At 37.5% G+C, this 25,386-nt stretch overlaps 1 protein-coding gene across 1 annotated transcript in view; it reads left to right on the forward strand.

The window, feature by feature from the left end:
• RP1 (RP1 axonemal microtubule associated) overlaps nucleotides 1-25,386 on the forward strand; it is a gene marked incomplete at both ends in the record, with an annotated part of 187,407 nt that overhangs the window by 84,114 nt on the left and 77,907 nt on the right. Inside the window, 5 exons of the mRNA XM_080609709.1 lie at nucleotides 7,570-7,724; nucleotides 8,336-8,414; nucleotides 11,823-11,904; nucleotides 14,774-14,829; nucleotides 21,021-21,190. Of these exons, the coding sequence (XP_080465835.1) occupies nucleotides 7,570-7,724; nucleotides 8,336-8,414; nucleotides 11,823-11,904; nucleotides 14,774-14,829; nucleotides 21,021-21,190 (542 nt within the window). The remainder of the gene's footprint in view (nucleotides 1-7,569; nucleotides 7,725-8,335; nucleotides 8,415-11,822; nucleotides 11,905-14,773; nucleotides 14,830-21,020; nucleotides 21,191-25,386) is intronic.

Raw genomic sequence — 25,386 nt, forward strand, 5'->3', positions numbered from 1 at the left:
ATTGTTCAACCATTCTCTAAGTGATAAGTATGGGAAATTAGTGGTCATGCTCTGAACTGAGTAAATCCTAAGTTTCACTCAATTAAAATAAGATAGAAGCTTTATTCTGAATGCTTTTTACTCAGCTTTATAACATCATAACACAGGAGTGTTAGGGCAATCAGACCAGATCTGGCAGCTGAGTGTGGGTGAGGCTGCTGCAGCTGCATGGCCCCAAGTCCAACCAGCAGCGAAGCTAACCATGTTTTCCTGGTCAGCACATACAGAGAAAGCACATTTATATTCTACAAATATATACATGTATACGTGGCCCACTGCACAGATAACCCAGACAGCAGTTGCACAAACACAGACAGCACCAGCAGCCTCATTCTGTTCCCCTCTCTGGCTAAGAATGATGGAGGTCCACTGGTGGGATATTCATGTGTATGCATACATGCAAGGTGGATGCTTCCAGCAGCTGAGCTCATACACTCCATCTGCTCAGCAGATGTCCTTGAATCCCAATCTCCCCTGTTGCTGGCACCTGGATATGTGAGCCCCCAAGGCTGCAGCCCCAGTTCGGCTACTGATACAGACCATCTCATACACACACAAATGCACATGCAGAACTGTCTCACCCCTAGAGACACCCATACCTCACTGCGTCTCCGGGAGCTGACCAGGACTCCTGTGGCCCCTCCAACAGTCAGCTACTCATGTGGTCGTGCACATAAAGACATGAGACTGACCTCATTCTCTACACTCCAGGACACTTAATTCACTCCCTCCAGTCTCTCCAGTTGCCTTCATGCAGGACTGCAGCTGGGTCCCAGTCAAATTGTGGCACTCAGGCCTCGTGTACACATACACACACAGAGAGAACAGAGTCCTTCACCCAGAAAAAGTTAGAAAGCAAATTAGTAGGAAGATGGAACAGAGACTGCACTGATCAGATGCTGGACACAGCCAACCATACTAACCAGCAATGTTAACTTTCTCCAGTCCTTCTGATCCCTTGATTCCTCTATTTTTCCACACTTGTTCCTCCATAATCAAATCCATCTCTTCCCTTGACTTTTGTTACTCTTCTACACATCTCATAATAAGTCCTGTGCACACCCAAAATACTCTTCCACTCTGTCTCATATCACCCACATCCCTAGGCAGCAAACCCCAGCCGTCTGATAAATACTCCAGAACTGACCCATGATAGGTTTCATGCCTAGACACTGGGACTGAGACTCTCCTGGGACAGTCCTGCAGGTGCTGGGTGGAGGGTGTCCCTTCCTCTGAATCCTTGATCTGGGTTCCTGTCTGCCCTTGTGCCCTTGTGCTTCTGGAGATGGGCTGATGGCTCCTGTGATGGGCCTGAGAGAAACAACAGCAGGGTGTTAGTTGAACTCCCCTTTACCAGTATCTGTCTCTGCTCCTTTGTGAGTGTGTAAGAAGATCTTTATCACACATCCTAACATGGGTTGTCTTCTGATATGGCTGAAGTTTTTGATCTAAAGGGGGGCATGATTCAGGAAGCGTTGAATTTTCTTACTGTTCTCTTATGTGAATGTAAACTTCAGATGAGAAGATAAATCAGTAGTTCTGCCTTGTTCTTGTTCACATAATTGAAGGAATAGCTGCACTGACTTGAGATAAAAGACAAATATTGAGGCTGAGGCAGGAAAAACTCCAGCTCAAAAGATTTAGATTTCTCTTCCACTTGGAGAAATGTGCAGGCAAATACAGAAAGGTTAGAATGTGCTCACTGACTGAAATAGTGCAAAGGAGGACCAAAGAAACTCGTAATGACTCAAGCACTATCTCTACAAAATTTGTATCGCTGTTTAATCACTCAGAAAGTGCCAACTACATAGGTAAATAGTCAAACTTCAGTTTCTTATTGTAAAATTGATTACTAAGTGTGTTTTTGCAAAGCTGGCAATTTTCTTACCTGTTATGAATAATATTCCTGAATTATTTCTTTTAGAATATTACTCCAAATTGCAGTTGTGGAGATTAGAAAGCCTGAGAACTCTAATTCTAATTGAAAAGTCTTCACATGATAGTGGTTTTGTATGTATGTCTTCTCAAATAATACATGCAGCACTTCTGAGGAAGATAGTTCCTCTTAACCACTACCATCCATTAAGAAATTTTTCCCTTTTAACCCTAATGCTGCAGCAGTCTGTATCTTTACCCTTCTGTCATAGCAAAATACCAGTCACTATTTGTGCAACCCAGGTAGTAAAACTAAGTGATAAAACCATGTCTTGCTGTTTAACAAATCAAGCCAAAATGACCATTTTATTCAAGCAGACATGCCACATGGAAAAAAAGGAGAACCCAGAACAGTACTGTGTAACACTGTTCTAGTATCTTGGATCGCCATCAGTAAGGCAGGACTGAACAGCAAGACTTTGACAATTTTAACGCTGTATATAATTTGCCATCTCTCTAGGTTTTGTGTTTTTTGTTCAATATGTCTGTTTTCACTAGCAGCCTGATGGGAGTGGGTTTGTGCAGTGAAGTGGTCGGTGCTAAAAATCCAATGAGCTAAAGGTCCAATGTCCTCATTGTATGTGTTTGGGGGGAAGTTACTCTGGCCTTGTTTTAGTCTGTTCCCACAGACTGACTGCCAATTTGTGGCAAGATCATCTTCATTGTGTTCTTGGAACATATCCTCTGGTGTAGTTTAATCCAAAAAGAATCTATTTTTTAACTCCATGCTGCAAAACAGAAAGAAGTGACTAGGAGATTGTTTCTTGATTCAAACTAATGTGCTGTTGTAGGCACACCAGTGTCATTAGGCTCAGACAGCTGTAATGCAGAGGAAGTTTATCTAACGTATGTTGAGTAATAAGCGCTAAGTATACTTATCTTGAATTCATCTGCTCATAACTAGAATTCTAAAATAATGACTATACTTTGAGTAGAATCACTTTGAAAAGAACTGACAATAGGACTGTAGTTGATACTAAGTCAGCAGAAAAAGACCAATATTTCCGCAGTGAAAATTTTCATTTTCTTATTCTCACTAAGAAATCCTCTTTTCATTCTACTAGGATTATTTTCTTCCTCTCCCAAAGCATATCAAAATATTAACTTAGTCTTTAATGCAAAGCAACCTGCAATGCTTGTTTACTCTTTACATAAGTCACTGAATTCTGTGCTTTACTCCCTCAGAAGGTAATGAGAATTATGCTTGCAGATTGGGGCCAAACTAACTCTAACCGTTGGTGAAGGATCAGGAACATAGCATCCTTCTATACTAGAAACCCTAATTCAGGTGCCCAGAATAAGAAGCCTGGATAAAAGGGTTCTCTAAGTTGCATTCTATTGCCCTCAGGATGCCCTTAAGTTACCTTTTCTTCATAACCAGAGAAAAGAAACCCTGCCTTTCTCTCTCCCCTTTATTCCAGGTGGTTCATGTTCTCATGTTATCAATAGATGCCAGAAGCTGGAATTGGAACACCTGAACCCTCATTATAACGTCTCAAGAGATAGCAGTAGTAGCATTTTTATGGACTGAGCAAGTATAAATTTGGTACTTGTACACTTGACTGCTCAGTGACTCCTATAGTATTTTTGATGTATTTTGATATGTCATTTTTCAACATAGTTATTATCCTGCTTTCTTTCATGGAGCCTTTAAGAAGCTTCCCACCTCTGTCTGAAAACATTTTATCTCGCTTTATTCAAATGTTTCATCCACACATCTATATCACAGAGTTTTCTGTTTGATTATAGAGCTTCTCTAAAGTTACCCTGTTAGCAATTTGAAGATTTCAATCACTTATTTTCTGAAAGGTCATTTTCTTTTTTCTTAAGTTCTAGCTGAGACTTTTTCCTGATATTCTGTATTAATTAATACTCTTCTATCCTTTACTATAGTTACTGTGTTCTTCTATTATTTTGATGTGCCCCACATTAGACAGGTGTCTAGATGCGAGTCTAACAGAAATGCTGAAACAGCATTTTCTGGCTTCTGTTGAGTGGTTTGGTTTATGATACTATTTTCAACGTTTTCTTTCCTTTTTTCATTTGTGTTGCCTATGGGCCTACCTTTCTACTTTGTCACCCCAGTGTTCAGCTGGTGTAGCTTACTAAATCAGCATATAGTGAAATTAAATTACTACTACAGGACAGAGGATTGAGCAATAGAGTTTTAATTCTCAGGGGGTTGGGATGGCCTTTACTTATTGCAGTGAAGCAGGACTCCATTTCAGATGCGGTAGCATTGGGAGCCTTTGAGTGGGTCAGTTTCTCAAAGGAAATTAAACCAGAGTCACAGAGGCTGAACATGGTTTCTAGGGTCTTTTTATTTTACTCTATGCACAAAAAATCATATGTTTTGTGAAGACACAGAAGGCTACAAACTGGCAAATTTCACACATGGTAAGTCTTGCTGTCTCAGCAGTGCATTTGACTGATAGGTTTGTTGTCCAGATTCGACTGTATCTGTCCCCTGTGCTCATCAAACTACTGGTGCACCTTGCCTTTTCTTATACAGAGTGACATCATCCTTCTTATTCTTACAGTTAAGTAACCTGTGGTTCAGGGGCCACTGACACTTGCACCTTTTGTAGCTGTTCTGCAATCTACAGGAACTGCTTGACAGTGGTTGAAAAAATTCCATCCACTCAAGATGGTCTGTGCCTAGGTGTCCATCTGTACAGAGAGCCTCCACAATCTATTTAGTGAATGTTCATTTATCCATAGTGACATGTTCGAAGTAGGCATGTACAATGTGTTTTGGAGAATATTTTTGTTGCTTAATTTTTTGTGTATTTCCTATAAAATGCAAATGTAACAAATAAGGGAAATGAACATTCCATTTATTATCCTAATATAGCAGCCTGTATTGTTAATTTGCAAAAAAATTTAAAGCACAAACTGATCTTTTTGTTAAGAAGGTTCCTTTAGAAATAATGCAGATCATGCAACCTAAATAAATGCCAGACCTAACATTTTCCAGATGGCAAAGATGTATGGACCCAAGGAGCTATGGAAAATATTTTCCAGTTCTTTACATTTCAACATGTGCATGTTTTCTACTTCAGATTGATTTATTTAGGCTTGTAGCAATAGAAAGTTGTATTTGATTAGATCATTATCATCTCTCTGGTTACCACAGAGATGCACAGTGCTACAAAAGGAACTGTAATTCATTTATCTGTTAATATTTCTGTGTTGTGTTATAATTATCTCTTATTCTGTTCTGGTGTGTTCTCCCTTCAGGAAAGAAAGAACTTGTTGATATTTTCTTCTTGTAATCATTTATTGTTAAAGGATTCTTAAAAGCTTGAATATGCTTTGAAATTGTGATTATAGGTACTTAAATTTTGCAGGTATGATCACAGAATTTAGTTGTAGGTGTAAGTAATACAGACACCAATCTTTGTATATAAACACTCATTACATAAAGTCTCTACCATTTCCTTAGCTCCCACAGATGTTTTTCAAAACTGAAAATGTAAGTAAGAATGTAAAAGCATGGAGGAGACTTCATGTCAATATTTCCCTGCTTTTACTAATCTGCAGTCTTGCTCCATGGGTAGTTCAGCCCTATTATTCAAATGGCTGCTCACAGATTAATATCGTTGTTAGGTTTTCTTTTGGAAGTGTGACCTCTCTTCTTCCACACACTGACAAATATTTGCCCTTTCATGAGTAGCGCGGCTCTCTGTTTTGCTGTGTGTTTCCTGTCATAGTTTGCTGTCTACCCTTATCCTCTGTCCTCTGGCTGATTTTTTGTTTGTTCTATATTCTCCTGCTGCTAATCTGCACACAGGTGTGATTAGACTAAGAGTTAGGATATAAAATGTCATTTGGATATATAGCTCAATTATGCTAATTATCAGGTGCATTTATCTTTGTTACTTGTGATTCATATCTACCATTTGTTTTAATATGATGCTTTTATGGTAAAAATATGAAATTAGTTTTTATAATGCTCTACCAAATTTTTGAAGATGTGTGTGTGTTATTAAGATCAGTTATATGTCCGGGGCTGAGTTGGTACACTAATGTATGGACGTGAGAACTTCAATGAATGCTTGGAGTTACAGAAAATAATGAAACAGACCAAGGGGCACAACGCCTATTTTGACTTAAAGTTGTAATAATGATAAAGAGTTGAACACTCTCTCTTTACCAGTTTAAAGTAATTTGATGCAGTTTAAAAGAAATATTCTAATCTGGTTAAGCATACAGTCAACATCAACACTTCCTGCCAACCTTTTAATATATGTAGGGCTATTTTTTTTCCCTTAATTATTTGCAGTATTATTTTACTACTTGTTTAGCTTCTCTACTGGGAATCAGAAATAGCTGTTCTTCAGTGATGGTGGATGTTTGAATTTTATAAGCTGCCTTGGGGTCTAGTGAATTAAAAATTGATGGAAATGTCAAATTCTACAAGCTATTTTGTGGTTTAAGCTTAATAGTATTTTAATTCATTTTTTTGTAGAATATTGCTCAGTTTCAATCATTTTGTTATCATTTTCTGTTTTCATCTTAGTTTCTTCTTAAGAGTAGTGTTTAATTGTGTGTTAGGGCTTCTACTGCCTCTCTTCACTCCCAAGAACTATTAAAATTACCCATTAGTGAAAGAGCAATCTCCGTGATCTACTACATCGCAGCAGAAATGCCCAGCTGTGATTAGAATAGAAACACTGTATGGAAAAATTGCTATTAAGATGTAAACAGGATTTTTTTTTTTTAATAATAAATGAAATATAAGAGCATGTGAGTACTACAAATATATATTTTAAAATAACTTTGCATATCTGAATAATTATAAAGATAAAATTAGTATGGAACAAAATATGTTAATACAGTAACTCTGAATTATATTCCAGAATACTTTGAAGATAACCGTACATTTTTTGTGTGTAAGACTTTGGTTTAGACTTGAAGGAGAGGCATTAAAAAGTTATAAATACATTTTCACTGAAAGCTGTTTTAAAAAGGTTAGCATCCACTAGTGATAAATACTGAAACTTTCAAATGCAAATTGTCTGCTTATTATAGATGAGAGAGCCCATTAATCTACTTGCTCACCTTTGTATGTGAGGTGAAAATCTAAACCCCCTAGGATTCATGATTACTGTTCTCCTTTTAAGATGAAATGAAGGTTGACCACCTGGAAAATTCTGTTTTGCATAAATCTGGAAGTTGAAAATGCCTTAGCACCAGTGGAAAACAGCTATTGTTTGTGACCATGACTAGGCATAGTTAGTTGGTCTCCAGATAACTTGCCAAGAAAGACCTTGTGAATCAGGTCCTGAAATCATGAATAGTCAACAGGGAGTGAGAGATGAATATGGAGCACTAGGGAACACTTGCTTGATGGGCTGCTTTGCTGAGCAATGCACAGCAATACTCAGCCTATTGCACTTCTTTTAAGCTTGGTATTTTCTTATTTTTGTGCAGAGAATTACAATACTTGAACATGGAAGCGACAAGTGCATGCGTAGCTGTTGCTAATTTCAAACTTGAAAGTCAGTGCAGTCTTCTGGCAAAATTTTGGTGGGAAAGCTTTTGAATCATGTGCACACGACAAGGATAATCTCAAGCTTTTTCTTACTCTAGTGTTGGTATATGAAGTCCATGTATACACGGGTGCTAAACCGGGCGCTGAAACGGATTCTAATGTTTATATCAACCTCATTGGGACAAGAGGAGATGCTGGCAAAAGGAAGCTCCACAGATCTAAGAATAATAATGTAAAATTTCGACAAGGACAGGTGAAGTAATAACAATGCTACCTCTGATCAATAAAAGTAATTTATGGCTAAGCCGACTGTTTCTTCAAGTCTAAATATCTTTCTATTTACAAGTTTTATTCAAGCAGTTTACCATTTTCTCACATATTTTCTTTATTCAAAATTGCTTGCAGAATTACCTCATATGAATAACTGATCTTCTGGATCAGTAATTCGCTGAGAACATTGGATAGGAGAATTTGAGTACTCTTAGTTACTTACATTGCACATATACAAAAAATGGTAACAACGTTTTTTGTTCTCTCAAACAGATCACTGAATTTTAGAAGCAAGTTCTAAATCCTTATTCCCAAGTGCGTTTTCCAATCTTGGTGAGACAGATAGGACTGGAAAGAGTAATACAGAGACGACCAAATAATTCTTTGCAACTGATCATTGTGTCATGCCAAAGGAATTGAGTGCTGTCTCTGTGGAGTAATCTTGAGATGTTACCTACCTTAGAAAGCTTTAAAGGACCCTCACTATTAATTTTGAAAAAAAAGAGAGAGAGAAAATAAACTATTCTATACTGTTATCATCAAAGCAATAGCTGTGTTCAAGACCTTTATCATTTTCCTTGTATGGTTCCACAGATGGATATTTTCTGCATAAAGGCTGTCTCACTGGGAGACTTGGAGAAAGTTCTGATTAGCCGTGATGGAGCCGGTCCAGGTAGGATTTAACTTCCCAGAGACCAATCTGTTTTCAAGCCCTTTTTAAACACAATGCACTTCATTTATATTGCATCCTTCATACAAAATGTGACAGAAGGTCTTGCAGTGATAAAAAGTCTTCCTGCAGATTGGTCACTGTGGTGGGATGGTGAAAAACAGTGGTAATGGAAAGCAAAAAGGACGTGAGTTTAATGTCAAATACTGTCATCCTACTCTTTGTTTTCAAGTTTATTTGTAAGAAAATCCTATTTAATTTCATAGAAAACTCATGAAAGCATAGCTCATACAGGTAAAATAATCCTTCATTAGACAAAGTGTGAATATTGGCCAGAATAGAACTAAAGATCATGAATACCTGCTTTACTACCAAACAAATTTTGATTAGCTATAGCATAATGAACTTGCTGCTTTGGGCAATGGTAGAAGATTTGGATATTTTTTTAATCTGTGCAAGTAACGTGGAGCTTTTCCAGTGAATGACACAGCCTTCAGCTTGCACATTTTTCAGAAAAAAACAAACAAAAAAAAGAGGCAATTTTGTAATGAGGTGTGTTTTTGGTGCAGGCCCTTGAGTTATGAACCTCTGGAATGATGTAAATGAAGACAAAGCTAGTATTTAGAAGCACCAAAGATGCAAATACGTTTGCAGATTAAGATCTAGGAAGGAGGCAAGTGAAGGGAAGGATTTTTAAGGCAGTTCAGGGCTACACTGAGTCAAGATTAGAGAAGCAGTTTTACCCTACTCTGAAATGGCCTGGAGCAACATCCGTGTTGCTGACTGTACTGTCTAAGACTCTGAGCAAAAGTATTCTATTACAGAAGTAGCCTTATTAGTGCAGCCTTGGTATGGGGTGTAAACTTGATTCCGGTATCTTTGTAGTTTGCTAGTTTGCTTCTTTCAGTAGTACAGATGATTGTATAACTGAGAGTTTCACATCCTAGTAGGCCAAGGCATAACACAGAAGGCAGTGTGGTGGAGCCTACCTTCACTCTATTTCCTCAGGACACCATACCATGCTCTCTTCCTTTGTCTTTACTTTAATAAGCAACATAGCCGTATTACTGGAACAGCATTACAAATCTGCAACCAGAGTCAGCTATCTTAAGCTCTTCTATGGCAATAGACATCTGTGGATTTGCAGGATTGTCTAAAGAGGAAAATGGGTTGAATTTTATCCGTAATAAAATTTATGCCTCGGTGATTAAGATGATTGTTCGTTGTATTCAGCACAGACAGATCTCACAGACCTCTTTTAAAGTGTATCCAAACCTAGCCCCAGATAAGCCTGGCCTGAGGTAACCAGGGGGTTTGAGAGCTGGAAAAGGATGGTGAGTCAGGACAGGGGCTATCTAGAGACTCAATCTTTTGGGAGTGGAGAGGGAAGAACAAAGGTTCCTTTAGTGGTGAGGCTTCCCTTTTTTCTAATCATATCACTTGCTTGCATAATAGGGCAGAAGGTCTTTAGTCTTGAAAGTATCATAGAACATATGCTTTCTTTGGAGCTCCTAGACTGCAGGGCATAGATCCTCTCCCTCAGCCATTGTGAATGAGGAAAGGAAAGGGATTTTTTCCTAGGTTTTGGTGTTGATCAGGTGTGAGTCACTAGATGATGAAGATAGGCTGAGAAAGTTGGGGCTGTTCAGCCTGGAGAAGAGAAGGCTGCGTGGAGACCTCATAGCAGCCTTCCAGTATCTGAAGGAGGCCTACAAGGATGCTGGGGAGGGACTATTCATCAGGGACTGTAGTGACAGGACAAGGGGTAACGGGTTCAAACTTAAACAGGGGAAGTTTAGATTGGATATAAGGAAGAAATTCTTTACTGTGAGGGTGGCGAGGCACTGGAATGGGTTGCCCAGGGAGGCTGTGAATGCTTCATCCTTGGCGGTGTTCAAGGCCAGGTTGGATGAGGCCTTGGGTGACATGGTTTAGTGTGAGGTGTCCCTGCCCATGGCAGGGAGGTTGGAACTAGATGATCTTAAGGTCCTTTCCTACCCTAACTATTCTATGATTCTATGATTCTATGATGTGTCTTATATTCTGAAAGAACCTTCTGCTCCGTAGAAACCTTCCATACATTCCTGTACATTTACACAAGTAACGCCTTTCTTTTATTTTTTGGCCTGTTTCAAAGTGACCTGCCTGATTGATGGTTAATGTGGTTAATTGGAAGGCTAGGAGGTTCTTTTCAATTAAAGAATATCTGCAATATAAGAGGGTGATGGAAGAAGCTTGCAAAATGTCCTAATGTGCCTTGGGCCTGAAGTCTTTAAGGGGAAATACCGTTCTGTTCCATGCACTGCCTGGGCAAGTCCTCTCTATGGGACAGAGACTGCTGCCTTGTAGGGACTTCCAGACTCAGATGCAGAGCATGAGAATAAATAGGACAGTTGTATACTTGTGACTGAAACACCCTTCATGCTGTTTTGCTACAATGTGCTGTTAAATAATGTTGTGAGTAAGGCAAAATGTCGTAAGTGACATGACAAGTTGTGAGTGATGCAGACACAGTGAGAACAGGATATTTGAACAGTTCTTTGCAGAAAAACTGTACCAGTCACTAGGATGGTTATTGGAAGTGATCCAAGAGATCAGCATGGATGCAGCAGTGGTTACTGCTGTTAAGGAGAGAAAAAAATCAGTAGCCCAACAGAAGTGAGGCTGCATAGGTCTGTGCCTGCTGGTCCCACTAGTAACAAGGCTGAGTATGTGTTGCTACATGGCACACAGAGACACATTTATAAAGCACACATATGTATGCACATGGCTGGCCACACAGATCAACACAGGAACTCAGCACATACACAAACACAAACAGCATCAGTGGCCTTATCCTATTTCCCTCTCCAGCTGATCAGAATGACAGTCCATCAATGGTAAATCATCTATCTATCTATCTATCTATCTATCTATCTATCTATCTATCCAGTTTGACATATAAGGACTCCAGTAGCTGACCTTAGACACTTGGTCCATCCAGTTGCTGGCCCTGGATCCTTGGATCTTCTGTTTTCCCAGTTACTAGCACCTATACAAAGCCCTTCCAAGGCTGCAGCCTCGTTCCATTTGCAAATGACAGCAACAGTCTTAATGATTTGTTAATTAATACTCTTCTATATCCAATAACAAGTTCACTCAAAATGACCAAAATTTCCACCTTTCACAGAGGTCTCAATCTCTAAGGAAAAAAACCCCACTTCTCTCAAAATTAAAACAGCAAGGCAGAGAAGAATTAACATTGTACCTCTTGTGAGAGACACAGAATAGTAAAGCTTTCATTCTGTTAATATATCTTATCTAGTTAGCTTAGCTCTGTCTTATTATGATGTGTTTCTGCTGTTTTTTTTTTTAATTTTTATACAAAAAATGTGTTATTTTGCATGATAAACTTTTGTCATTACACTGCAGGCAATGGATGGTTCCTGGACAAGATTGTCATCAAATATAAAGAAGGAAAGGAAGATCAGGAGGTTGTATTTCCTTGTAATAGGTATGCCATTAATAGAGAAAAAGCATTAGTTACACTTCCAGCAACCTGAGGAAAAAAAATTGGAGAACAGATATGTGCACACAGCCTAAATGTATGAGCACTGTCCCAGAGTTTTTCAAGATACAAGGAACACAGGATTTTGCCATTGAAGACAAATAACAATGCTTCTGTAGGAAGCATAGCCTAGTGCAAAGAAGCCCAAAACCAAATGTTGCATAGGAGGAAAAGTACATTTTTTTTTTCTTTTTTAATCTAAATTATACAGAGACCACACATAATTAAATAAGCTCTCAGTCCTCAGTGTTTTCAGAAGTATTGTGTGTAAATATATGATATGATATGATATGATATGGTTGCCATCATGGAAACATGGAGGGATGACTCACAAGTGGAGTGCTGCAATGAATGGTTATAAATTCTTCAGAACGTATAGGCAAGAAAGGAGAGGCAGTGGGGTAGCTCTGTATGTTAGCGAAGGAGGGTTTAGATTGTCTAGAGCTTAATGATGGTAACAATAGGGTTGAGTGTTTATGGATAAGAATCAGGCGGAAGGCCAACAAGACAGATACCACAGCGAGATTCTGTTATAGCCCATCCAACCAGGATGAGGAGGCAAATGAAATATTCTAAAAGCAGCTGAGAGAAGTCTCACAATTGCTAGCTACTGTTCTCATGGGGGACTTCAACTTACCAGATGCCCTATGGAAATACAAGACAGCAGAGAGGAAACAGTCCAGGAGGTTCCTGGAGCATGTGGAAGTTAACTTCCTGACCCAGCTGCTGAGTAAGCAAACTAGGGAGGGCAACCACAGCAGCTGCTGAGTGAGCAAACTAGGGAAGGCACCAACTGCAACTGCTGTTTGTGAACAGTGAAGGACTTGTGTCTGATATGGTGGCTGGGGGCTGCCTTGGGCACAGTGATCATGGAATTATAGAGATTTTGATTCTCAGAGAAGTAAGGAGGGCATCAGCAGAACTGCTACCTTGGAATTCTGGAGGGCAGACTTTGGCCTGTTGAGGAACCTGTCTGACAGAGTCCCTTGGAAGGCAGTCCTGAAAGGCAAAGGAGTCCAGCAACGCTGGACATTCTTCAAGAAGGAAATCATAAGGATGCACAAGCAGGCCATCCGCATGTGCTGAGAGATGAGCCAACTGCTCATGGCTTGGATGAGTGTGCAGTTCACTGGGTAAAAAACTGGAAGGCTGGCTAAGCCCAGAGAGTGGTGGTGAATGGAGTTACATAGAGTTGGCAGCTGGTCACAAGTGATGTTCCCCAGGGTTCAGTGTTGGGGCTAGTTCTGTTTAGTATTTTTATCAATGATCTGGACAAAGGGGATTGGTTGCACTCTCAGTATGCTTGCAGATGACACCAAGTTGGATGGAGTGTTGATCTGCTTGAGTTATTATCATATTTGGATAATTAATATAGTAGAATTTGCAGAATTCTAATTTAGATCAAGATAATTGTATTCTGTAGTATGTGGTCCCTAGAATTTATGAGTTTGGGTTACACAGCTGAAATTGTTTCCTTGTTATTTTGAGAACTGTGCCTTGAAGTCTTGAAAATCTTTAGGTGTTCAGTAAAGACAGCTCTCCTCCTCCAGGAATCCTATCTCTTTACTGAAAAACCGGGGGTTCAGTTTGCAAGGTTCCTGGAAATGAGTAGCTAAGAATCATTTACTCCCCTCAGAATTATTATTCTAATGATCAGGTTTTTGGTTTAGTTTTCCTTTTTGGTGGTTAGGCTTTTTAATTGGTTTGGTGTTCATTAAAGATGGTTATTGGAAGAGTAGATGAATGAGAGGATTGTTTTTTTAATTTCAAGATTTTTTAAAGTCAAGGAGACTTCTCTAAAGGGTAGGATACTTAATAAAGACACTGGGCTGTCTATAAAACTGCCTTGTCAAAAGGAAATTATCAAGCTCTTAGAAAAAGTTTAGGGACATTATGTATAGAACTAAAGGGCTTCTGTCGTTGTTTGCCTGCAGTGTAAGTGTGCTGCCAATGTGTCAAAGTTTGATTTCTATTTTTAGAAAGTGCTAGTGATCTTTTGTTTCTTAAGAGGGAATAACGAGATAGGTCACAAAAGTTAATCAAGCTATTTATTGCAACAATAGCTGAAATACAGTGGACTTTAGACTTCATGCATAAGAGATTTATTCATACAGGTTTTTTTACATACAAGAAGTGAAACGTATTATGGATCCTTCAGTTTAAGCAAATGTAACCTCAACATGGAGCAATAGAATAGTAGCTGTTAGTGAGCACATATTTATATATTTTTGAATAAGTGAGATTGTTAAAGACTGTAAAGTGTTATACGAACAAGGGGAATCGACTGAATGAGTATAGATATATGTTGATAGTGAAATGATATTGCAAGAAAGCGCCTTAAATTCATCTGAATAACAAAAAGTGAAATAAAAAGAAGTTCAGTTAACTGCTGCAGATCTACAGAAGCTGTAGAAACTCCCAGACCTGCATGAGTTATATATAATTTTAAGTACAACAGATATAGCTAACCATTGCAGGTTATATCACCCCACCAAACATACAGGTGAGTCTCTGATCCTGTAAATACTTAGTATTTCTTATAATGTAATTTATATAGTACTGTAGTACTTCATATAGCTACCATGATAATTCTTATTTGCCTGGATCAGAATGAGCCAAATTCTCCTAATATGAATAAGGTTAACTTTGACAAACTTACTTATAAAAGAAAATTCAATCTAGAAAATAGTTTCAATGCACAATTTGACGAAAAGGCATAAAATATTACTATTGGAGAGAGAAGGTAATTGTCAGATTACTTGTAATATACTGATAATTTTTATTAACGTTAATATTTTTGTTTTTGCAATGAAAGATGGTTAGGTGAATATCAAGATGATGGGAAAACTGAGAGGGAGCTATCTGCCAATAGTAAGTATTTTGTTTAAGAAAATTGGTGTTGTATATACTTAATGCCTAGTTATTACTGAAGAGCCTTTCTGAATAAGACTTTAACTTAAGAAGAGAAATGATAATAAAGCCTGCTTACATTTTTTTTTTCTGGTCATATTTTAGAGGATGGGAATTCAATGAAGACATTCCTTAAAGGTAAGCATTGTTTTCTACACTGTTATTTTTTCTTTTTGAATTTAATCTGCAAATCAGTATTGTGACGAACACGTAATCATATGACCTCAATGTATACATATACTATCAACTTTGAGAGAAAATGAAGATAAATTGGTGGCAATAGTCTACAGAAAGGACTAGGTTTTTATAAGTAATTGAGAAAAACATGCTGCTCATATACCATTTCTGGTTTTCTTCATATTTCTACTATTCTGTCTTGAAATCAGCCAGGAATTCCCTTGAGAAGAGATTCAAGTGTTGTTTTGTTTATGCCAATATCACTGTCATTTAATACATGGGGACAGGTCCCCTAGCAAACATCAGCAAGTTGAAAAATGTGTTGTGAAGTGTCAGTGGAAACATTTTCAGGTCAAAATCCATCAGGGTATTCTTGAAGTAGCCAGAAATAATGCAGGTTTAAAGTCCATATCCGTTACTGAAGCTAAACATAGTATACGCACTCAGTGGAAAAAATCTGCTTGAATTAATGCAAAGATTTTAACAAAAATTACCCATTTTTTATACCTCCAAACACAGCCTCATCAATGTAATATGCTTGCATCTCCAAAGTGTTTAAAATTTGAGATACCATCTCTGTGTTTCTCCCTAACCAGAAAAGAGAAACAGAAAAACAAAAGCATTTTTGCAAACATTTAACTGTAAATGTGTATTCTGCGCAAGTGTGTCTGGGAACTGGATGGGAGAAACTAACTTGAAACACCCCCAAACATTTACATTTGTTTCTAAAAACAGTGACTCGACTTCTGTAGCATGAGTCCTGATCTCTAAGTCTAATTACAGTTTCAGTGAAAATTAAATAATTTATATTCAATCAAACAGTTTAGCCAACAGCATTATTGTTCCATGGCAACATAAGTTTGACAAGAGGAGACTGATTAACTCAGGTAAGTCAAGGCTTTCCCACAGAGAAATTTGATTTTCATGAGTGACTTGCAATAGGATTCTGCATTCTGCTAAGTGCAGAATTCAGAGATGCAACCATAATATCTATTTCACATTACGTTCAGAAAATAGATGATATTTTACTACTAATCTATGATTTTTTTTTCCAGTGCAACTTCATTCTCCATCATGCTATTATAAGCAGGCACAGATGCACAAGCTGCTGAGAGCCTGTACGTGTCAAGAGCGGTTAGACACAATATTTTGACTATGAGGAGAAAGGAGTGGCTTATTTTTAATCAGTTTGTGAAATATCACACTGTCAAAACATCCAGGAGAACCCAAAGAGTATGTGAGGATGTCTTAGGTTGAGATCAGAGATTCTGAATAATGCAGGTATAAAGGAGAACATTTTTAATAAGTGTTCTGCCAATTAGCTATGCATCAGCTTAGCTTGAATTGCTCTTTAGCCATCTTTTCTTCACCCAGGGCCTCATTCCAGTGAGGAACTGAGATAGGTGAGAAATTGTGCTTTTATGCCTTATGTAGAAAAGATGATCAGCAGGACTGATCTCAGGATTGTTCACAGTTTGTGTTGTCATACTGGTTATATCATAGACCTTGCACGTGAAAAGACTGAGCTTTGTAGGAGGGTAATAATCACAAGAGATTTGGAAAGCTGTCTTGTATTCAGCTCTCTGTCAATCCATCATGACACAGTTCTAGGGTTAGAGCTGATAAGAGAAAATTTCAAAGATGCAGAGTCTTGGAAGAAAAAAATAATTGCCTTAAATTCTCCCAGCAGCTGTAGCAGTGAAGATTTCACATGGTAGAGCAGATAGTAGTGACAAGCAGTCCCATTCACAGTGGAAGTGAAAACTTTCCATACAATGTACATTTACTGAATAAGAGGCAAGCAGCAATGCTGGTGTTAGGGAGCCGATGTTTAATGCATTCATGTGGTCATGTTCTATATGAGCTTCAGTCTGCAAGTGGGCTTCAGAGAAAGTCATAAAAAGTTGATTGGCATAATTCAGAGTTTATTTATTTTTGGGATAAGATCAATGTGCTTAGGTCAAGTCTAAAGCAAAAGTTATAAACTAGAACACTTTATAAGTCATTCTGAAGGTTAGAAATCTCATTCTTTTTGGTTGAGGCTAGCAACTTGCTCAACCACATAGCCAAAGAAGAGAGTTTGAAAGTCATCATTGCAACACAGGTTACTTGAGGGCTTGTGGTCCTTTTTCAGCCAGACTGGCATTATTATGAAGAGTAAATCCCAGATCTCTGTGAACACTGATGCTGGCTATGGATTCTGATAAAATGCAGTATGCCCATAACAGATTTTCTCAGCAACCTTTGTGCATCTGTGGTTTACAGAGAGGCTCTGGCAAATCAGGCATAGAAACGGATTTATTTGTATTCTCATGATTCCACCTTTTGATGGAAGATAAAAAGACAAAGTGTATTGTCCTGGTAGAGAAGGCAGACAGCTTCTCTCAGCTCTCAAATAATGAAGTTGTTTTGAGGGAAGACAGGACTTTGCATCACTCTATAAAAGATGCATACATTGTAGAGAAATTTTCCTACTTCCTTCTCTGTTTTCTCTATTTCATTTCCTTTTCTGCTTCAAAATAGGTTAAGATGTTTCTCTCAAAGCAAGGAAGCAAGACACAGTTTATTCCAGTGTTGCCACACTGCAGTCATTTGAAAGGAGATGGGTTCCTCTAATGTGATTCCTGTAGAGTGCTCTGTGGTATTGTGGGCTTTTGTGAGTGGTGAATAAAATATGGTTCAACATCCATGAACAGAATTCAGTTAATAGATATTGCTAGGTTGGCTCTTCTTGTGTTGTGCAAGGTTGCTCATATTAAGATACATAGAAAATTAATAAGAGAAAATATTCAGTAAATTCTCACATGACTTAATTTGGTTTTAAGTTATTCTCTACCTTACAAGTATTTGTTAACGGAGTAAGAATAATTAGAGAATTCCCAACCTGTAAATAGCTTGGTCCTGCTTCTAAAAAGCGCTGACGGTATATATTGGTGAGTGGATGCTGAATTTCCTAAGAAAATAAAATATCAGACTGACTGCTGTGCCTCAAGGCAACAGAAATTCCTACAATCCCCAGGAAGTAAGCAACCTGCTCCCACATCTAGCAAAGTGTGAATGTCATTCTCAGTCTTAAAACAAAAACACACCAGAGTAAAAACACCTGAAGTAATCTGTTGTAAAAGTGATGGTGACAATCCTCTAAAAAGACATAAATTGTTCATATTAAAAAAACCCCATCCAAACAAACAAAAATAAAACCAAACAAACAAACCAAAGCCAAACCAAACAAAAACCAGCCTACCAACCAAAAGAAAACCCCCCCAAACCGAAACAAAAAGCAAACAAAAACCAACCAACCAAAAAAAAAAAAAACAACCAAAAACCACCACCAGAAAAAAAGCTTCATTTTCAGTTTCCTGAATTATTTTATGAAATGTTGACTTTATGTTTTACCTTGCCCAGTTTGTTATGTGCAGAGTCAGTGCAGGTTTTATTTTCAGTTTTACTGAAACCATCTTTCAGGTTCCAAACCAGTGGTTAAAAGACTTTCTGGAAGGAAATTGACATGACCAATCCCATTCAATTTATGAAAGTCAGCAAATGACCCTTGGTTAAATTATTTTAGAAAAGAGAGAATTCTGAGACATTTTATTTTGCACAGTGTTCTGTTGTCCCCTACCATTCATTATGGCGTTGTCAGACTGATGTCTCAATGAAAATGGTTATACCTTTACAAATAAGCTAAAAGTACAATAACACACTAGTCACTCTGAAAGGAAACTAAGCAAGCAGATCAGTATTACCAGGGAAAAAGTATCTTTTTTAATGTGGCCATGAATATGAAACACAACCTATTTAAGCCCTGCTATCTGATTTCCAGAACTTCAGAATATCCTGAAAAGAGATATAGAAATCACTGAACACAATAACTATTTGGCATCAGTCTCTTTCTTACCATCTTACCAAGTAGCTGTCTCAGTGAGTATAATATTAGACAAAAGATTTTTTTCTTATTCTGGCATGAGCAGGTTAAATGGATTTGCTGAACTGAGAGAAAATGCAGTCAGTCTGGGTTAGCTCAGTTAACAAATTGTAGAAGCATTTAAAGTAAATGTAGGAGAACAGAGTCACAGATGCTAAGAGGCTTTAAATCTGTTAACCACTGATTTATTTCCTGGAAAACTCCCAACTGGTGTCTTAGCCTGTCTTCTGAAATAACAATTAAAAACATAATAATGGATATTAATTAAAATAAATCACCTTGCCTGAAATACCTTCTCTAAACATGCTGCCTCTTTGAGCAGGAAACAGGCAGTTATGCATCTGTGCTTTCTCTTAACTTGGGGCTTGCTCTCTCCTGAAGCAAAAGGATATTACAAAGAAAAGGGAAAAAAAGCTCACCTGGGAAGCACAGTAATTATCTTAATTTCCTCTCTGCTGTGTTCCTGGGACAGCCTTCAAAATGGGGCATGGTTGGAGAGGATAAGAGGTTCAGGGCTATGTTGGGAGTCTTTGTGAGAATTTGAAGCTGCTCATAAACACTCGTAGTGCTCAGAACAGCAGAAGCTCAAACGATGCTTGACTTCACCAAGTGTGACACCCTGAAGGGTACCACATGCCAACCTGGCACAAGGAGGTAAAATTCAAAGCTGGCACATATATCAAACAACAAAAAATCCTCATTAGGCAAAATGTGGATCTTCCACTACTACATCTGATTCATTGCTGGAAATGGCCTCAAAAAAAGAGTTCAGATGGAAGGATCCTTTCAGCTAGTGTGTTACTCAGAGAACTGACTGTGAGATGTATATTTGTCTGCTGTTTTGTACCTGAGCCCAGAAGAGTCAGGGAACAGTCAGGTGTAATTTGAAAACAGCTTTTATAACAAGGGGAAAAACAGAATTAGGTAAAGAAAACAATGTGAAAATCAAGGGAAAATTGTAAATCAAGAAAACCAGAACAGGTTTTCAGCCAGTCTCCATCTCCAGGCAGGTGGGCAAAAACAAAAGGTATGAAAAAAGCACATGGTACTGTAAGAAAAAGAATCACATCGAGTTTATTTCTGAATTAAACTATCTAAAATTTATTTTGTCAGCACATTGCATTGCAGGCTTACACACAAACACAAAAATAGTTCTTTCCTATTAATCCCATTAGCAAATTACCATATTGTCACAGTACTGGTCCCAGTCTAAACAATGCTTTTGATTTCCTCACACTGTTAAGTTCCCTTTGCCATGCAAGATCAAATGTCTTTCCTTCAAATAATTCATTTGAATTCAGGGGAAGATTTACATTCAAGCAATTAAGTAACTCTAGTCTATACTGTCCATTTAAGACACAGTATTTTTTCCTTACCTGGAATGGTTTTCCATAGCTTCTTGGTTGCATTCTGACCCAAAATGTCGTTCTGAGTACAGATCACCTGCCAAAAAAGAATCTCTGAAATGCCCAAGCTGTGAGCTGAGTTCAGTGCAAACACCTCTTTAGAATCCCCTAAAGCTTTGAATGATCTGATCTAACAAATGAGCAGACAGAGTATGACAAATAAGGTTAGAAAAATCTGAATTTAAGTCTCATTTTTAACAAGTTGTGTATTAGCCGTCAGTTGTTACAAATAGACCACATACAAATCTTTCAAAATGGTAGTTTTCCTTTTCATGTTACATAAGAGCACTTTAAGAAATGAAAACTAGTAAATTAATTACTGTAATTAGAGCAACTATTTTGTTATGAAGAATGCAAAAAACTAGGTAAAAAGTCCTTTTCCTGATTCCTTGTTGTTAATTTCTGCTTTCATACCTATTTCAACATTTGTCTTCTGTTTATCAAGTCTGGTTTAAGTAATAATTATCTTCAAGAGAAGGAATTGCTGTCTTTTTTTATTATTATTTATTAGATAAGACGTAAGTTCATAGTAATATTTAAATTCTTTGTTAAAATAATAACATATACATCCATTGCTCTCTGCCATTGATATTAAAAATGTTTAATTGTTACATTGATCCTAAAGATGTTTTCATTTTGTTTAGCACAACTGTGGAGAGTGCAGGTTAAAACAGACGGAGATTCCCCAAAGCCACAGGAGTGTAAAAGGACCCTTGTGATTTATGGCTCAAAGGGAAAAAGTGATGAGCTTTTGCTTTCTCCTCAAACCCCAGGATATGTGTGCTTTCTACCCAAAGCAACAGATGAATTCATTGTAAGTCATAAGTATACAGTATTACACATTGTTTATAATTCCTCCCTAGCTTATACATTTTATATTTTTGGAAATATATATATATATATGTAAATGGAATGCTAGTTTGATGGGTACTAATGATATATTAATTTACAAAGATGGAATGATATAACTTTAGATTTGGGGTCATCTTCTGCTGGTAGTCCAGTTCTACTACAGCCAGCTGCAGTGTTCTCTTTGAAATTTTCAAAGTGCATTTAAGGGTTCATATCATGGAGAAAAATGCTCCCATTTATTGTCTTCACCAGCTCATCTTGCATTTATTTCTAATTCTCTAAAAAGTCCTGCACTGCAGTTTGTACAAAGGGCAACATATAGTTATTTGTGAATGCACAAGATGAAGGACTGGACAGTATTCTAGAGGAACAGAAGTAGGCTTTTCTTTCCTTTATTTTGGTCTTTGTAAAGCAGTATACGTTCTGCCAAAATAGTTCTGTCTCTTAGGCCACCAGGCAGGGGATTTTTCTAGATAACCATAAATCAACAGAGAATGTGTTCACGTATATCAAAGTGTGATGAACCCTGAAGCAATAGCATATATACCTGGCTGGTATTAAAATCAACCCTAACATAGTTGTGACTACCTGTCCACCTGTCATGCAACCCGCTGCTTTGAGAGGATTCATCTGAGGCATGTTTTTAATGTTTGGATTCTGTCCTGGCTTTCTAGGCTAAGTCACTACAAATTCTGTTGATTGGCATGAAGTACAGCTTCTAGCCAGTCATGAGAGAAATAGCTTACAATTCAAGGCAGTTCTATAAAGCTCAGAAATACTTTTCAATGGCTGCAATAAACATTCTGAAAACAATGGCAAGGCTACATTTAGAAAATGTTATCAAGGCTTTATTGTAATGACCGGATCCACTGTAATGACCTGCATTTTTAATTTAAATAACAAGCTAAAGCAATTTAGGAACTTTACAGGGAGTAAATGAAAAGAAAAATGGCACTTCTTAAAGACAAAAAAGCAGCTGCTTATTGGAAAACAGACAGAAAACACACTGAGCAACAAAAGGAGCCATTGACATTAACTGAAGAGGTCAATAGAGGCAGAATTTGTCTATGGAGAAACCACACCAGCTGGCTGAATTTTGGCAAGCATCAATGCATAAAGCAGACCTCTGCTACAGCCAATTTCCTGGTAATTTCCCAAATGGCATGTATTCCTTGTCAAGACTGCCTAATTTCAATGACTGTGTATGATGCTAGGAGAAATTAGTATTGCTATGTGTCAGTCATTGTTGTCCCTCACAGTCTACTGTCCTAGGTATCATAGTACCAAATCAATCGTACTGGGCTTCCACCCCAGCAGCTTTCTAAATGCTTGTTCATACTTTGGATTAGCTTTGGGTTAGTGTCTATATTTCCCCCTTAGCTATTTGTGTCCTTGTTTTATATGGAGAAGCTAATACTATTTCAGCATTGTTTACTGTGCATGAAATTTTGTCTCCTTGCCACATTGCTTACAGTAGTTTACAATTTTTGTGGCATTCTGAGGAAATTAGAATATTGGGTCTGATATAAAGGAGCATTTGGGAATTTACAGATATCTCCATAAATACCTTCATGTCTTCTCTTGGTGGTTCAGCTAATAAATCCAGTTTCTTTTTACTCTCATTTTCTTTGTTCGTACTAAGGCTGTTCAGAAGAATACAGAAACTTTGCTCATGTTCTCCCACTGTAGCAGCAGGTTACAGGAGGCATGATATCACCAGGAGGACAAGCTGTGAATTCAGTTTTCCAACAAGCAGAAGCAAATGAACTTTTAAACCCCCTCAAGATCCTGGACCTAGACAAATATCCTTAGTAATATAATGCAGTAAAAAGTACAACAGGTTATGTGCTATATGCAGTTTATATTATCCTGAGACAGTAAGTTTAATTTTGACCTCACAGGTATATTTATTCACACTGAGGACAAGAAGGCATGTAATTCCTGATTTTCCAGGTGCTCTCACACAGATATATACACAAATGCGTATCATATTCAGAATTATTATTTGATCCAAAATATTTCTAACCAACTCCTATGAAAGAATATGTGTAGTACAATTGCATGTAGCAAGCATAAAGAATAAATTAAAAGAGATAAAATAGCAGCATGCTGTCTCGTACAGTTGTTGGGTTTCAGTGGTCTCAGGCATTTTTAGTACAGTGGGTGAGCTGCTTAAATAAGAATAAATTTAATTATAACTCTTTATTTCTAGTAAATAAATTGAGAAATAGTTGAATTTGTCAAAGTTATTGATTCTGCTATTAGTTCGAATACTAAAGATAGCATGGCAAGGAGCCATGCCATCTCTGATGAAAAATAACTGGGAAAGTGAAAGTAAACAGATAGTGCAGTAGAAGAATGTTTTTCCTTGATATTCTGGTGATGATAGAAACCAATTGTTGATCTCACATGGAATAATCAAATTTGTAAAGTATATATATCTTTCTTGCAGTCATCAGTGTTTCTGATTACTTATAGAGTAATCTTCTCAGAGCATGTCTTTGGAGAGTCCTAGTGTATCATGCCCATTCTATTATCCAGAGAATCATAAAATGCAAAGACACATTGGCTGGCAGATCATGGGGTTGGGATCCCTAAAACTACTCTCTGAAGCTCTAGTACAGTTAGTATGAAATAAGCAACAGAGCTTTTCAAGTAGGTCTGTTCATAAATACTCAACAAATACAGAATATATTTTGTGTTAGGGGCTATGAGGCTGACAGAAAATCACATAATGCAATACTCCATGTGTTTTCCACAGCATGAGATTAAGCTCCAAACAACAAGCAGCAGGATTTCTGCACTTTCTGGTAGAAAGCTGTTCAGCTGGATTGTAGGATGCTTTAACCACATCCTTTTAACTGAATAATTTATGCACCTTTTTAAAATTATTATTATTTTTCTAACAGGAAAGTAATAAGGAATTTAATTTAAATGTATATCTAAACAGTAAATTTTACTGTTTGTTTACAGCTTAAATTACATCAGCCATTATGTCTTTGGAGAAGCCTTATGTGAGTCAAAAAAGAAAAGATTTAAAATATTATGAAATTCTCTAATCATCTTCATCAGTTACCTGTCTCTGAGAGCTTCAAAACCCCAGTGCCTTTGCCAGAGCATCGTCTTAATTAATTGTAAGAGATATGCTTCTTAAATCATGTAATGGAAAAAATATTGTTATGTTTAGTGTAAGACAAATTACATCCAATTCAGCTAAGTTTTCAAGTACTGAATATTACATAAAACTATTCAGAAGAAATAAAAGTGGAAAAATTAATTAAGAAATTATAATGTTGAATAAAACCCAAGGTAAAATGTCCTCTTGCAAATATTCTGCAAACTTAAAACTAGGATATTCACTGGATATATACTTTGTGATGAATTATTCATCTTCGATGTAACATGAAGATCATGTTACATCAATTAGTAGGCATTGATGGAGAGAAAAGCCAATTATGCAATCAAAGATAGAATATCATATTCCAAAGGAAAACTGATTGTGTTAAATTTTTCAGAAAAGGCTTACAAGAATGATATAATGGCAATGCTGTTTGGAGCTGAACAGAAAGGCTAATAATGGCCAGAACTGGGGGGCAGGGTAGCAGAGGTGGACAACACCACACCAGTGAAAAGGGGTTAAATATCTAACGCACTTAGTTGAAAATGATGTTTAATTCCATGGATCATAGACAGCATGGTTACTAGTGCTTGTTGGTTCAAAGGCAGTCATGGAATTAATTGAAATTGTGATTCTAGAAACAAAATAGGAAATAGTGGGTTTTAAATAGTCGGTCCTGTATTCAGAAATTTTTCTGTTATATAGCTCACCTGTGCATTTCCTTCAAGGATTGTAACATGTTTTTATGCCCAGAGAATTGCAAATTTGGGTGGCAGAACACAAAGTAAAATGTGAGGTGCAGCTTGCCCTGTCATATAAAAACAAACAACTTCTGTAATGTTGCAACTCCAGACCAGAGAGCTTTATGGAAGAAGTTGTGCATGGCATTTAAAGTAGCTGTGTGATACAAACATGAGGTCCATCTACAGGAAAGAAAATCTGCAGGCAGTAACTTTACGAGTCAGTAGTCTGGTTCTGAAAGAGAAGCAGCAAAGATTTTGTTGCCTGCGAAGGAACCGTAGTTTAGATGGGTGAAGAAC

The sequence above is a fragment of the Psittacula echo genome, assembly GCF_963264785.1.
Source record: "Psittacula echo genome assembly, chromosome: 2".
Lineage (NCBI taxonomy): Eukaryota > Metazoa > Chordata > Aves > Psittaciformes > Psittacidae > Psittacula > Psittacula echo.